At 37.1% G+C, this 17,126-nt stretch overlaps 1 protein-coding gene across 1 annotated transcript in view; it reads right to left on the bottom strand.

The window, feature by feature from the left end:
* The window catches only part of Thada (THADA armadillo repeat containing), a 336,577-nt gene extending 319,924 nt beyond the window's left edge, over window positions 1–16,653 (bottom strand). The window contains 9 exon segments of the mRNA XM_015479728.2: window positions 1,482–1,576; window positions 3,589–3,776; window positions 7,263–7,311; window positions 7,553–7,585; window positions 7,700–7,848; window positions 11,997–12,127; window positions 12,843–12,937; window positions 13,222–13,321; window positions 16,522–16,653. Coding sequence (XP_015335214.2) covers window positions 1,482–1,576; window positions 3,589–3,776; window positions 7,263–7,311; window positions 7,553–7,585; window positions 7,700–7,848; window positions 11,997–12,127; window positions 12,843–12,937; window positions 13,222–13,297 — 816 coding nt within the window. The 5' untranslated portion in view covers window positions 13,298–13,321; window positions 16,522–16,653.
* Between the last annotated feature and the right edge of the window lie 473 nt (window positions 16,654–17,126).

Genomic DNA, 17,126 nt, shown 5'->3' with positions numbered 1-17,126 from the left:
TTTAACTTCTAATAATATGGTGATTATTCGACCCAGGGTAAGAAGTATGAGAGACACTACAAATTATCTACTAAACATTCATTCTGTCCTTTATTGTTGATAGCAAATCTAACATGTCCAGCCAAAGGCAAGATACTCACTTCCTCAATTTTTTTTTTTACAACTAAATGCAGCCAGATGAGAGGGCTCAGACTAATAGGATACAAGCAGAAGTTCTTCAGGTATCTTTGTTTTTCCTAATTAAAGGTACAGATGTAGTGGGCTCTCTTTCTATCTACCACAATCCTAAAGTCATTGTGGTAGATAGACACAATGACTTTATTTTGTTTATTTATTTTTATATAGTGCAGAGAATCGAACCCAGTGCCTCACACATGCTAGGCAAACGCTCTGCCACTGAGCCACAACCCCAGCCCATTATGTTTATTTTGAGACAGGGTCTCGCTAATTTGCTGAGGATCTCATAAGTTGCAAAGGCTGGCATCAAATTTGCAATCCTCTTATCTCAGCTTCCCAAGTCCCTGGGATAACAGGCATGTGCCACCACACATGGCATTTTTTATTTCACCTTAAAAATATGTTTAGGAGGTCTTCTCTGTACTGGCAGCAGCTCTCTTGCCATGTCTCCTGACCCCATGAAAATGTATGCCTGTTCTAAATTCCTCTCCACCCACTACTTGGTCAGGAGCATCTCTTAGCTGCTGAGCCAACCACTATCTGCAGTGATGCTGAACAACCAGAGACACTGACATCTGAGAAACCCTTCTCTAAAGCTTTTCTCCTACCCCATTCTGGGCTTTGCCCTTTCAGGGGCCATAGGGCTCTTTTGCCAGATAGTGACCTTTCTCATGCTCTTTGCCATGTGAAAGAGCAGTCTCCACCTTGCTTTCTTCCTCCCGTGTCTTATCTGCCCTATATGTTCCTTTTCCTATATCTCCAAAGGCAGCCTGGGAAAGTGGTTGGCTCAGGGTATGACAGAAGGAAAACAAATAAATACTGTATAAATAAGAAAATATTGGGAAGCCAAAGGCAGTAGCACATGCCTATAATTTCAAAACCTGGGAAGCTGTGGCAGAAGGATCACAAATTTAAGGCCAGCTCCCACAACTCAGCAAGATCCTGACTCAAAATAAAAAAGAGCTGGGGCTATAGCTCAGCACTAAGGTACCCTTGGGTTCAATCACTAGTACCAAGAAAAAAAAAAAAAGAAACTAAGTTTTGTTTTGGGGCTAGGAATATAGATCATTAGCAGAGCATTTGCTTAGCATACACAGGCCCTGAGTTCAATTACCAGCACTGCAAAAATAAAATTCTAATTCTCAGTAAAGTCAAATTCTTCTTTTTTTTTTCTTTTTGGCAGTGTTGGGAATTGAACAGGTGACAGAGTCTAGTGCATTCGAAGCAAGTGCTCCACCACTGAGCCACAGTCCCACTCTCTCAATAAAATACAATTAATTCTAAAAAGGAGAGGATGCACTTACCAATTCAGGAGTCTTTTCAGATGGATGAAACATTGTCTTAATAAAAAGAATAACAGCTAATCCCGATGTACTCTGAATAGTCTGTAATAGGTCATCTATTTGGCAAAAGAAAAGACAACATGTATTAAATGACAGAATTTCCAGTGCCATGCAAAAAGCAAACACTGTAGGGTCAATCCTGCGTAAAGCTTCTAGCTTGACCACTTCTTAGATGAGTAAGTCTTAGACAAGTTATTGAACCTCCCAGGAACTCAGCCTTCTCTTCTGTAAAATGGGAAAATATAACCTCTGACATATTTTCATAAGGTTTAAAAAGATAAATGAAGAGGCTTTATATACTCAATAAATGTTGATTCCTTTCTCTCTAGAGCATCCACTCTTTCTCTCCACCTACAGGCTCCCAGCATGCCTCATGGCGGTACCACCTGTCCCCTCCCATCCACCAATGCCTCTGTATCTCAACCCACATGCATACACTTTTTCTCAAAGAAACTTCAGGGCTTGTGCAAAAATATCTATATCCACGCTAATCACAAACTTTACTATGACTGGTATTGTACCCTAAGCAACCAAACAATTTTAACTGGATATCTTGTTATTTTATCTTTATTAACTTCTAATAATATGGTGATTATTCGACCAAGGGTAAGAAGCATGAGAGACACTACAAATTATCTACTAAACATTCATTCTGTCCTTTATTGTTAATAGCAAATCTAACATGTCCAGCCAAAGGCAGGATATTCACTTCCCCAATTTTTTTTTTACAACTAAATGCAGCCAGATGAGAGGGCTCAGACTAATAGGATACAAGCAGAAGTTCTTCAGGTATCTTTGTTTTTCCTAATTAAAGGTACAGATGTAGTGGGCTTTCTTTCTTCCTGCCTTGAACACAGACATGATGTCTGGAGCTACAGCAATCACAGCAAACATGAGGCAACAAACAACATGGGTGAAAGCCGACATGCTAGAGAAGGAAGGTAGAAAACATTTGCGTCCTACTGTGCCTAGCACAGTTCTGGATCACCTGCTACTGAACTTCTTGTTGTAAGGGAAGGAAGAGGAGGCACATTTGCTTAAGTTTCTTAAGTTCAGTTTCCGTTACTTGCTGCTAAACACTGAATATCAACATGAAGCTTTAAAATCCTGGAAAATAGCTTCTTTCCTTAATAGCCTCTTACAGCCTGGTTTTTGGTTTCTGTAATGTTAGCAATTGTTGATGCTTAATAATGCCTACATCAAATCACTGGGAGTTTCAAACTGATGATATTCAATCACTTCATTTCTTTTTTTAATGTATTAGATGAATCTTTTTTTTTTTTTTAAATGGGAATTAAACCCAAGAGCATTCTGCCTCTGTGCTACAACCCTAGCCTTTTGTTATTTCTTGAAATAGGGTCTTGCTAAGTTGCCTAGGCTGGCCTTGAACTTGCAATCTGCTGACTCAGCCTCTTGAGCAGCTGGAATCACAGATCTACACCACCAGTCCCAGCTGTTAAAGGACTTTTATAAAGAGAAATTTACAGGGCTGGGGATGTAGCTCAGTGGTAGAACACTAACCCAGCATGCATGAGGACCTAGGTTCAATCCCCAGCACCATAAACAAATAAATAGAAATTTCCTCTCATCTATTTGGTATCCTAGTAGTACAGTTCCTATGGACAGAAGTGACACGTAAGATACAAGAAGGAGTACTGATGAGGCCCACAATCAACAACAACTGTCACTATCTGAAAATAGCTCTTGCTGCTAAGGAGAAATGTGTCGTTCTCATCTTTCTAAACTTCCCTCAAAATTTGGAAATTTCTTCTATAAAGAATTTTCTTTTGCTACTTAAAGACTGTAGTTTTTCAACACTAAGATTGTTAGGTTTTCTTCTTTGTATACAATACACACACACTTAGAAAAGTCCTTCAACATTAACCCTTGCTGAATTGGTACACTTGAAAGAAAAAGTCATTAAAAACATGAAATCCAGGACTTTTCTCCCACTTTGAGAGGGTGGGAAAGAAGTTCCACATCTCAGTAAAATGTATTGTAGACCATTTTTAGGAAGAATGGACTGACACTCAATTAGTGTCAGTAATTTGTTTGCTGTTACACTTACCATCACTTAAGAACTTGGTGAAAATATTCAGCAAGTCACACATACTTTGCCATATGGGAGAACTGGAAGCCTTCCAGAGATTCCCCTGGAAAGTCTGTGCTTTCTGTATTAACATCATTGAAGCTCTAATGCCTACCAACAAGTCATTCATCAACTGTGTTTGAACAATATGATTTCCAGCAAATTTTCTACAAAGAAGAAAAGACATTATTAAAAAAGGAAATTCAAACACGTGTTACCATTTTTATACCTCTCCAAAATAAACACTCCTCAAAGGGCCAAAATTAATTTTAGATTATGCTAGATAAGCCTCTATCTTCCAAACATTCCAATTTTGTAAACTTTCAACACTCTTACCTCAACAGGCAACTCTTTCTTAGCCAATGACTAACCTCACTTCCTATTTTAGGGAAAAGGTAAGAAATCAAGAAAAAAATTCAAGAATGAATAACACAACTTAAACTTGAATACTCCTTCAACTTTGATACCCTTTTTTGAACTGGCTTCCAACATGCTAGGCTCTCTTAGATTTCCTACATCGCTTCTTAAACACTAGAACCAGTCTACCTTTTTCTCCCTAATTGTTTTTGGGGTTTTATTTGGTTTGTTTTGCTTTGATGGTGCTGGGGATTAAACCCAGGATTTCATGCCTGCTAAACAGGCACTCTACCACTTAGCAATGTTCTCAGCCTCTCCCTCTCTTTTTATGCCAGAGTTTGGGTATCTACTAACAATACCCAAACTTTTATTGATTTAGATCTCTTTAATTCCAGATTCATTCACTAACTTCCTATTCAATATCTTCATTTGACTATCTCAAAATATGTGAACTTATCTTTAACTCCTGCTCCATCTGCTGGAATCTCTATCTACAAACACACTGCAATCATTTTCCCTTCCTCCCTTCATTCCATCTATAAGAAAATCCTGTTGGTTCTACCTTCAAAAAATATCTAGAATCTGATGGCCTCCACTGTTACCATCTTGGCCTAAACCTGCTCCTTCTCCCCCCTAAGATTCCTGCAATAGCTTCCAATCAATCTCTCAGTTTCTGTTCTTGCCCTTCCCAGGCTTTTTTTTCCTGGTAATATTGAGGATTGACCCAGGGCCTTGCACATGCTAGGCAACAGCGCTACCTCTGAGCTATACCCTATCCCCCAGTCTATTTTCAACACAGAAGAACATAGAGTAATCCTATTAAATAATAAGGCAGGCTGGGGTTGGCTCAGTGGTAGAGCACTCACCTAGCATGTGTGAGGCCCTGGATTTGATCCTCAGCATCACATAAAAATAAATAAATAAAATAAAGGTATTGTGCCCAAGTACAACTAAAAAATAAATATTAAAAAAAAATCATAAGACAAGCTAGGCATGATGGCACATGCCTACAATGTTTTCTAGTCCCAGCTACTCAGAAGCCTGAGGCAGGAGGATCACAAATTCAAGGCCAGCCTCAGCAACTCAGCAAAGCCCTAAGCAACTTAGCAAGAACCTGTCCCAAAATAACAAATAAAAAGAGGTAGGGATATAGCTGAGTGATAAAGGCCCCCTGGATTCAATACCCATTATCAAATAAGAAAGAAAAAAAAGTAAGTAAAAAAAAAACACTTGGGGGCCGGGGTTGTGGCTAAGTGGTAGAGCACTTGCTTAGCATGTGTGAGGCACTGGGTTTGATCCCTGGCACCACATAAAATTAAAAACAAATAAAATAAAAGGTATTGTGTCCATCTACAACTAAAATTTTAAAAAACTGACCATTCCTCAAAACATTAAACACAGAATTATTGTATGATCCAGCTATTCTACAAAGACTCAAACATGAACACCAATGTTTAGAGCAGCATTATTCGCAATAGCCAAAAGGCAGAGAAAGTCCAAATGTCCATCAACATACGGATGAATAAACAAAATGTGGCATATAGATAGACTATTTGTAAATAGGAATAAATTTCAGATACATACTACTGCAGAGATGACTCTTAAAAATATTCTTTAAGTAAAATAAGCCTATCACAAAAAGACAAATATGATTCTCTTTATATTAGTACCTAAAACAGATAAATTCAAAAAGCTACAAAAAGTAGAATAGAAGCTACTAGTTCTAGGGGCAGTGGAGAGGGAACTCTCTTTTGGATACATTGAATTTGAGGTACTTGTAAAATATCCAACTTGAGATGTCCAGAAATAAGCCTACCACCCAGAGAAGAGAACTTAGAGTGATAATTTGGGAATCCTGAATATATAGATGGTAGATAATACCAAAAAAAAAAAAAAGAATGATTCTAAGCAGTCAGAACAAATAAAAAGAATTGAACCCACATTTAAGAGAAGAGCTGATGAAGAACAGTCTAAAAAGAGACAGAGAAGGAGCTTCTAGTGTGGCAGAAGGAGACATCAAGTTGAAGATGGCATACAGGTATTACTTCTGTTCCCTTCCAGAACCTTCTTAAACCAATGGCCATAGGCTTTAAGACATAAAGACATAAATACATAAGGGCAGTAAACAAGACAATCACCATACTTTAAAAGTATGGTGATTCTGAGCCTAAAAGGCTTAGAGATTGTGGACACTAAGCATTCCTTGAATTGGAGATAAATGCAAAGCTGAAAACAGGAAGACTGGCTACAAGCCTGCTTGAAAACTCTGCATCACATTCCCTTGCCAACAGACAACTGGTTTACCTTTAGAGAATATAAACCGTCAAGTGTCTGGGAAAAAAAAAAAAAAAACAGCATACACAATGTCATACTGCAGACAGGAAAATTGCGTAAATGCATGCACAATAGATGCCTACAGCCAAGACCTCAACTTTCTGCCCTCATTCAGCAACCAGAATATTAAGACAGTGATCTGACAATTCTTTTATAGTGAATCTATCACTAGATCAAAAAAAGACCTAAAGATAGTGACATAAAAGGTTCCATCAAGATACAGCCCAGCCAGACCAGCCTAGAATAAAACCTGCAATCAACCCCATTCATATGCACAGAGATGCAAATCAATTTTCAGTGCCCTATTTTTAAATATGAATACCCAAAAGATCACTAGACTTCTGACAGGAAAGTTCTAGCAGGAAATATAGTGACCAAACCCAGCAAACAGAAAAAAAGCAACTTACAAAAAATAAAAGCATGTAAATATAAGAATACTTGAAGCAAACAAACAAAAAACAACCATCATTAATATCATCAGAGAAATAACGTAGGAAACTTCGCCCCATGAAATAAGAACAGTAAATTATGAAAAAGGATCAAAGGTAGGAGAAGGGCTCTTCTCTTTCACATTTATTCTCATAATAATTTGACTTTTAAAATTAAATATCAGTGGGCTGGGGATGTGGCTCAAGTGGTAGTGCGCTCGCCTGGCATGCGTGCGGCCCGGGTTCGATCCTCAGCACCACATACAAACAAAGATGTTGTGTCCGCCGAAAACTAAAAAATAAATATTAAAAATTCTCTCTCTCTCTCTTTAAAACAAAATAAATAAAATAAAAAAATAAAATTAAATATCAAATCTCTATAGAATAAGTTTAAATAATCAGGTCTAACATTAAGGGAGAAGGACAGAAAGAAAACATTCTGAGAACTTTTGAAAATTTTCTTTGTACAGAGAGAATGTTAACTATAAGCATGCACACATACACACCACAAGCATGTAAATACATAGCACTTGCCTATTTTCTTCTAGGATTTCAATTAAACTCTTCCGCAGAAAATGAAGTACTGAAACAAAAAGAATATAATGACAATACAGAACTTTAAATTGGGAACTTTGACTTCAGTACAAGAACATATTTTAAATCAGTTTTCTAAAATATCATAATAGAGAAGCAAAGATTTTAAAAAGAGCATGATATACTTTAGTTATTTTTTTCTATTGCCAAAAAACTTAAAAGCACCAGTTTCCAAAATGACACATAAGCAACAAAATACCCTAAGAACAAAATAAAATAATAGGACTTACCATTTTTAAGATGATTATTAATACTTGCTTTACCTATAGGGGGAAAAAATTAATATTAGTAAGGAATTTCACTAAACTTAACATCATTTAAAAATAATGACATGACAGGTATTATCCAGAAAAAGTATTAGAAAAGAGCTGGCTTACCCAAATTAAAATTCTCCATACAGGAAGATATATTGTCAATTACTTTCCTATATGAGTATAGATCAGTAGTATTCAATTCTTCTTGAAGACGAGAAGTAAAACTGTGTACAGCCTCAGTTAGAAAAAATTTAGGTAGGCCATTTAGTGAGCTAGAAAAAGAATCAAATATTAAAAATCTGACAACTTCGTACCGCCAATATGTGGGGAAGGAGGATAATTATCCAAATGTAGAAATACTGAACTAAACCCTCAAAGTACAGCCAGAAAATTACAACTTCATATCACCATCACTGGAATTCCCTGGTCTATCATTCTCTTCTGGTTTCCCTGGCTCCATATTGCTTCTCTCACATCTCCTATACCATTCTCAACAGAAAAGCCAGTGTGATAATTCTAAAATGCCATGTGACAGTCCTCCCTCAATATCCACAGGGAATTGGTTCCAAGATACCACACAAATACCAAATGTGAGGATGCTCAAGTCTCTTATATAAAATGGCATAGTATTTACATACAATCTGTGTACATCCTCCCATATACTTATGTCATCTCTAGATTACTTAAATACCCAATATAATGTATATGCTATGTAAACAGTTAGTATTCTGTATTGTTTAGGAATGGTAACAAGGAAAATGTCTGTACATGTGTAGCACACAGCAATTTTTTGAATATTTTGATCTATGGTTGGCTGAATGCAAAACCCACACATATGCAGAGCTGACCTGCCTAAGCCTTCAACAACTTCAAAACACATGCATACAAACACAGTTTTCAATGACCTTATACAATCTGCACCATCCACTATTAGCTCTCCAACCTCACCTCCTTGTTCACTTAGCTCTAGTTACATGGCCTTCTGACAACCCTGGCCTCTGACAACCTAACAGTCTTTACTCTTATTTCTTCCACCCAGAACATTCTTCTCTCAAATACCCAATAATCAAAAATCACCTTATCACATAGAGCAAAGTTATGTGAAATGGCCACTGTATTTTACACTGAAATCACTACCCCACCTTTGATGTTCTTTCCCCCATCCCTTAGCTCCCATGCCATCTAATATCCTGTATGTTGTTTATTTTGTCTATTTTCTATCTTTCCCTTGTAATACAACCCCATTCTAGATTATTTGATTCATTATATCTCCAATTCCTAGAAGGTTGTTTAAAACATAGTAGGTAGTCGATAAAACTTTACTGAATGGATAAATTAAACTTATGTCAATTTTACCTCAATTAATCTAAATCAAGGGGTTGGGGCTGGGGCTTAGCGGTAGTGCGCTCGCCTGGCATGTGTAAGGCACTGGGTTCAATTCTCAGCACCACATATAAATAAATAAAATAAAGGGCTATCAACAACTAAATTTTTAAAAAATCTAAATCAAAACCAATAGGCTTTTTTTTTGATTGATTGAATAGCTTTTCGGGAAGAAAAAAATTCAAAAATTGGAATATTCTGAAAAAGAAAGTCAGTAGAGAGGTAACATACAATTACATAATTAAACCACATTATAGAACTACAATAAATAAGACTATGATGTGGTACATCAATGAACATGCCCAAGTCTAAAATCAATAAAACTCTTGTTTATGTAAGCATATATAACACAATAACGTAGCATCCCTAATATGTGAGGAAAGACAAGACTATTAAAGAGTTTGGTGATTAGTGACTTTTATATGAAAAAGAAAACTAAGTTGAACCTCTACCTCACATTATACTCAGGACTTAATTCCAGATGAATTTTAAAGCTGAACAAAAAAATAATAATAATTATAAGACAAGTAAATAATTCTCTAGTAATCTTGTATTAGAAGGCTGGGAATACAGGTCAGTAGAGAGTGCTTGCCTAGGATGATTCTTCATCATCATCATCATCATCTTAGAGAAAACATATAAGTAAGGCATGAAGCTCAGGAATCTATACAAAGAAAAGTATTAATAATGTTGATAACAAAATATTTCTTTAATTTTTATTAAAAGATAACATGAAGAAAACTTAAAACAAGAAAAAGAAATATATATGGCATATAATCTACTCATAGTTCTTACAAATGAAAAAAATTATGAGAAGATATACAAAGGTTATGTAATGATTAAAAAGACAAACTTCACACATTAAAAAATGTTCGACTACATGAGCATCTGGGAAATGCAAATTATACAAGAGAGTATTTATCACCCTTAGATTTTAAAGATTTAAAGAATGATATTAACCAGTGCTAGAGAGCTATGAAGAAATAGGCACTCATTCACTGTTGATGGAAGTACAAACTGGAATAACTTTTTGGGAGTACAATTTAATAATAGCTATAAAAATTTCAACATGAATAACTTTTGGTCTTAAAAATTCAATTTCTAGGAATTCTCTCATGTATACACATACATGATTATGAACAAGATTAAAAATATTAGCCAGGCTCAGTGGCACAAGCCTGTAATCCCAGAGACTTTGTAGGCTGAGGCAGGAGGATCATGAGTTCAAAGCCAGCCTCAGCAACTGAGCAAGGCCCTAAGCAACTCAATAAGACCACATCTCTAAATGAAATACAAAAAAAAAAAAAGGGGCTGGTGATGTGGCTCAGTGGTTAAGCATCCCTGGGTTCAACCCCTTGTGCCAGCGCCCCCCCCCCCAAAAAAAATACTATTGCAAAATTGTTGAAATAAAGAAAGCTGAAAATGAACCAAATATCCATCAATGGAAAAGTGATTAAAAAAATCAGGAAATACATTTCTGATATATCCATAATATGGAATATATCTGTAGCTCTTAGAATAAAGACTGTTGGTGGGAATGTAAAATGTTGCAAATGAAATGTAAAATGAAACAAGATGACAACTCCTCAAAAAACTATAAACAATTACCATATGATCCAGCAAGCCCACTTCTGAGTATATATCCAAAAGAACAAAAAGCAAGATTTCAAAGAGATATTTGAGTATTTCAAATAGATACATTAAACAGTCACCAAAAGGTAGAAGCAGCCAAACGTCCATCAATGGATGAATGAACAAAATGAGGCATATACATATAAACAAATATATTTAGTCCATAAGGAAGGAAATTCTATTACATGCTATAACATGGATGAATCTTGAGGACATTATGTTTAGTGAGATAAGATAAGTCACAAAAAGACAAATACAAATATTCCATTTACATGGAGTACCTAAAGTAACCAAATTCCTAGGAACATTCAGTAGAATGGTGGTTGCCAGAAGCTGGGGAAGAAATGGGAAGTTGCTTAATGAGCACAAAGTTTCAGTTTTACAAGATGAAAAGGTTCTGGAGATTTGCTGAACAGCAGCATGGATTCACTTCATAATACTGAACTGCACACTTAGAAATGGTTAAGAAAGTAAATTTTAAGTTATGTGCTGTTTACCACAGTTAAAAACTAACTAGCTAGGCACAGCGGCACAACATGTAATCCCAGCAACTCAGGAAACTAAATAAAGCAGAAATATCCCGAGTTCAACGACAGCCTGAGCAACTAAGTGAGTCCCCATCTCAAAATTTGAAAAAAAAGGCAGGGGGAGGAGATGAGGATGTAGCTCAGCAATACAGCACACCTGGGCTCAATTCCCATTATTAAAAAATAAAAAGGACTATACTGAGATGGAAATATCTCTAAGATGCTGTTTAGTTAAAATACAAACTCTAGATCATTATGTAGAATATAATCTCACTTATATAAAAAATAAAAACTAAAATACAACACACATATGCTAAACACATAAAGAAAAGGTCTAGAAAGATGGATACCAAAATGTTAAGTGATATTTCACCAGAAATGGTGAAATATAAGCCTCATTTTTTGTGTATTTCTATACTGCTTGACATTTTTAAATCAAGTATATTGTTCTGTATTGCTGCATTATCCACACTGAAACAGCTGAGACAAATAGAGAAAAAAGTAGCAAGAAGTGGACTGAACCAAGAGTCAGCGAACTATCACCCAGACCAAAGCCGAAGTCTGTTCGTTAAGGTCTGTGACCTAAAAAGAAACTGAGATAGAATAAGAGGGAGAGAAGAAAGAGAGATTGTATGAATTCAATTTTTAGTGATATATTTGTTTTATTAGAACAGGAAAGGAACTTTGGTTACTTTTTTTTTTTTAAATACTTTTTAGTTGTAGTTGGACACAACTACCTTTATTTATTTATTTTTATGTGGTGCTGAGGATCGAATCCAGGGCTTCACACACGCTAGGCGAGGGCTCTACCACTGAGCTACAACCCCAGCCCTGGTTACTTTTTATAATACCCAACTTCCCTTCCTTTTTTTCCTTACCTTGCCAATACTTTCTTCAAGGGATTCTTCAGATTCAAAGAAAAATAAATGCCTGCTAAAATATCCAAACAACTTTGAACAGTGGGATCACACAGGCCATTTTTATCTAACTTCTCCAGTAGAGGCACAATCTATAATCCAAAAAAATTCAAAGTCATTTTTTCTAATATCAACTATAACAAAGTAATATGGTTGGTTACAAATACTCTTTCAAATCTCAATTATACTGATTGTACTGTGGAATGTTTTCCATATTGTACTGATTTAAAATATCTATTTTTAGTATTTATTAACCTTTTTAATATATGCTCCTAAATCCCTTTTCCTACTCCAGACCTACCTCTTTAAGACTTACAGACCTATTAAAGGCTTAAGGTAGAGAAAATTTGCAGCATTCTTAAAATTATGGTAGTATCGGTAATCTATTTAATTTCTTTCCAAAGAAATATTATGTAAGCTCAAGTGGTAAACTCAAATAGTAATTGAAATACTAATGAAGACAATCTTTATATTTTAACTTTTAAATGTGCCTGCTGAAAAATTTTGAGGATTCAAATCCACAGAATTTTTTTTAATATTACTAAAAAGGTAAGTAATTTCCTAACCTATCTATATAGCGCTAATTATAACAGAAGTCTGAATATGGCTTCTATTACTGCTATGAATAAATACTATATAAAAAAAGAAGAGATTTTTTTAATCTTATTCTTTAGTTGATATTGAATAATTTGATATTATTCAATAAGTTGACATTGAATAATTTAAGCCAAAAGCTGTCAGTTAATTTTAAAAATCTATAATAGCATAACCTTCAGGACACACCCATGAGTAATAATTCAGCCTTACCTGTTTAATATAATGGATTTGTGACACTCCGTCTGTGAGTTGCACACAATGTAACAGCAAAGAAGCTAGATTTTTCCCTTCCCCATCAGCAAAAGCTACATAACAAATGCAAAGAAAAGTCAATGATTTAACAATATGTAGATGAGTTTCCCTTTGTTATGAATTCTATAAATCTTTAAAACCAAAAACGCAAGTAGACCTTAGTATGAAGTCAAAATTCAAGAAAACCATTTTTACATCTAAAACTGGATATAAGAAACATGAAAAATTAAATAGAATTTGAAAATTATGTGCTATGGGGTCGCAGGGATTAAAACACTCTACTTGCAAACTGGTTGAAAAAAAATGTATTCAGTAAATGAACTTTGAAATCACCTACATCTCAAAATTTCAAGGTCCTGATGACGAACTGTCAATGCAGCAACGTGCATTTCTCTCTTCTTCTTTACACCCATTTTAAATAGAATTAACAGCAGTTACTGTAAGAAAAAAGAGTGTTAAGGCCTTGTTCACAGGAGGGCTTCTCAATCTCAACACTACTGACATTTTGGGTAGGATAATTCTTCATTGAGGAATGTTGTCCCCTGCACTGCAGGATGTTTAGAGTTTCTTTGGCCTCTACCCAGTAGATGCCAGGAATACCATCCTCTCAACAAGTTGTGATAACCAAGAAGACTCCCAATATTGGCAGCTGCCCCCTGGGGAGCAAAATGCCCAAGCAGAGAAAAACTGATTTACGGGTTTCTTCCTTGAAACCTAAGATTTTTTTAAGCTCAATAAGAGTTTATTATTTTCTAAAGTTACTTTTACCCATTATAAACCAGTTTCTGTATTTTAAAATACACAAACTTTCATTATAGTAAAAACTAGAGAAACCAACAGTTTTTCCAAAACAATTAATTGAGCCAAACTAGCCACAAGGTACAGCTATATCTTGTTTTCTGCAACTATTTTATAAAGAAAATTTTTACATACTATCGTTGTGAGTTTGGTTTTAGCTAACAGATCAAAGGATTCATAATGAGCTACAGAACCCTATTCAAGGGCTGAGGTTGTAGCTCAGTGGTTGTAGCTCTGTGGTTGAGTGCTTGCCTCACATGCATGAGGCACTAGGTTCCTCAGCACCACATGAAAATAAATAAATAGACAAACAAACAAACAATAAATAAATAAAACAAAAGAAAAAAAAACCGTACTCAAAGAGTACATACTAATAATCTCATGCCATTGGGAAAAAGTCACTAGGGAAATGCCATAAGTCTCTTTTCATGATACAGTTAGCAGTTTTAGCATTGTTTTTTTTTTTTTTTTTTTTTTTTTTTGTTGGTTGTTCAAAACATTACATAGTTCTTGATATATCATATTTCACACTTTGATTCAAGCGGGTTATGAACTCCCATTTTTACCCCATATACAGATTGCAGAATCACATCAGTTACACATTCATTGATTTACATATTGCCATACTAGTGTCTGTTGTGTTCTGCTGCCTTTCCTATCCTCTACTATCCCCCCTCCCCAGTTTTAGCATTGTTTATGAAAGAAACATTGGAGGATATAACATAGTGCCTCTGTAAAAGACAAAAAACTGGGAGGACATGTTGAGTGATAGAATCGGATGAATAAACTGCAATGATGAACAACATGGAATTTACTAAGATAAAATAGAAATAAAAGTAAAATGCTGCATTTAAATAAGAAACAAAAAAACACATACACCACAGAAATTCAGGATGGGGAGCCAGAGAGAGGTGAAATCTGACTTGAAATAGTGCAATACATGAGTCAACAGCACAATCTGACTGCTAAAAGCCACATTAAAAATTGGCCAAATCAAGAGAGTGCTGAGGGCTGGGGATGTGGCTCAAGCAGTAGCACACTCGCCTGGCATGCGTGCGGCCCGGGTTCGATCCTCAGCACCACATACAAAGATGTTGTGTCTGCCGAAAACTAAAAAAATTAAAAATTCTCTCTCTCTCTCTCTTAAAAAAAAGAGAGTGCTGATTCCTCCGTCATCCAACCAGGTGAAGTGACATGTATGTACAGGGATGGTAATGTACTTGAAGGAACCACCACAAATAATGGAGCATCCAAGGAAGAAACAGTGGATTTCAGGAAGACAGATTCCACAGAAAGAACTCCATGTTCCAACTAAGGAATGGGCTACCTTTCAAGCAGAATTTCCCAGCATGGGAATACCCAAACAGAAACTGAACACAAGTTTCCTGAACTCCTAACATGGCCTCTTCTAGTCTCCTCTTTATCCTTGCCTCCAAAGAGTCCATTCTTTTAAAAATATTAATCAAATCTAATTGCTGTTTTTCTTAAACCTTTTTTAAGGGCTTCCAATTACACTTAGGATAAAATCCAAACTTGAGAGGCTCTGGATATGAAAGCCCTAAATAATCAGGCCCTGGTTTCCTCTGCTATTCATTTCACATCAACCGACTCTTCACCACCTCAAGAGTCTTTGCACTTCCTGATGTTCTTTTTCACACCTAAGAAGCTGTGCATTTCCCAATCTGCCTATTAATATTCATTCCACATCTTTGCAGCTTCTTGTTATCACTCAGGTTTCTGCTTGAATAACCACATCCTAAGGGAAGCTTTCTGTGACACCATACTTAACATTGCTATGACTTTATTTTCTTCACAGCACTTATTAGCTAACTAAAATTCATTATCTTGTTCGCTTCTATATCGTCTGTCTCCCCTAGTGGTAAACTTCTTGAAGGGAGCAACTTTAATCTATTTTGTTCAGTTTTGGACTTCTCAATTCCTAAAAAGAGTACCTGGCACATAGAAGGTACTCAATAAATATCTGGTGAATTAACAAGCATTTGCAGAGATGTTCTAGAAGGGGTATACACATTTAATGGCAGAAAGGTAGACTACCTGGTATCTATAGCGCATTCGATAACAAAGTGACAGCTAGTCCTGCCACTAAAGAAACTATGGTCCATTTGGGAAGTATCAGTAAGGTATCAGTACCGTAATGGCAGGTGAGGAACCACTTAATCAAAGTGTTATAAAAAATGGATGCAGCTAGAGAAGCATTGAAAAGTGAGGAATTTGAAAAGTGCTATAATTAGATTTAGGGAAATAAACAATCAGCAACGCAAAGTGAGAAAGATCTTAAGGTAATTGGGGAGACAATTCCCAGATGAAGGGTGAGCAAGTCTACAGCATGATTTGATGCTGGAGCCCTCAGGACTATGCAAAAATAGGCTCAGGGGTTATGCATGCTCAAGTGATGCCTAAACGTGTATCCTGATGAACTGGACCTTCCCAAAATGGAAAATCCCCGGTTCACCTTAATTACGTAAGTGGCCAAAAGGTGCCCAGCACATTGTACTCAAGGGTCCCACCTACTGCCTCCCTTTTGATCGCTGATTCCCTCCCATCTACACCTTTCTCGCTGCCTCCCACCAACATTCTCTGGGCGATTTCCGAACCACGTGGAGTCCGGGGAATGACAGGTGAAAAAGTGGTTAAAGGGCTGTCTCCATGGAGACCAAAGCGACCGGAAATGAGTTTCTCAGCCGCCAAATTCTGGCGATCCGTAAGATGGGAACTGATGTGACAGACTCTCCAGGCAGCCCTAGAAAACTGGCCCGGCCGAGCGGTGGAGATTCCCGCGCTACCGCGGGTCTGGCAACAGGACGCCTCGGAGCCAAACCTCGTGGGAGACTGAGCCGATTCGTCGCGGTCTGGACAAGCCCCGGAAACTGGTCCAGTGTACGTCGTGTCAGCGGCACGCAACGTGGTCTACAGCAGACTACCGGGCCGGGGCGGAGTGGGGCAGGGCCGGGACCTGGAGGAGTAATCATCGCGAGAGTGGACCGAATGCAGCCCCTCCAATCAAGAGCTCGGAACCCCGTGACGTCACCGCGGGGAGGCGGTGGCAGGAGAATTTGGTTAGACTGCTACTGTACCGTCTGCGCAGTGACCGGGCTAGTCGAGTTGGCGGGCTCCGTGTCCACTCCATCCCCTTCAGGGCGGCCTGGACTGTGGCCTCCACACTCCTGGGTATCAACCCCGACTTTATACCCTTTCCCACACCTTTTCTCCAGCGCAGATACCGGGGCAAAACCACTTTGGGCCGCGGAAACGAGATGCCCAGCGACTCTATAGGGGTAGGGACAAGGACAGGAACTGAACCGAAGCCGCGAGAAGAATTTGGCCTAAAATGAGAAGTATGCCAAAGTGCATTTATTTATTCAGCAACTAGTTAATGTGCTCTACTATTGGAGCGTTGTCAGACTCTAGCCTTGAAAATGGTCC

Source organism: Marmota marmota, unplaced genomic scaffold (genome assembly GCF_001458135.2).
Source record: "Marmota marmota marmota unplaced genomic scaffold, marMar, whole genome shotgun sequence".
Taxonomy (NCBI): Eukaryota; Metazoa; Chordata; class Mammalia; order Rodentia; family Sciuridae; genus Marmota; species Marmota marmota.
Note: the sequence above shows the minus strand (reverse complement) of the source record. Positions and strands in the feature narration are given on the sequence as shown.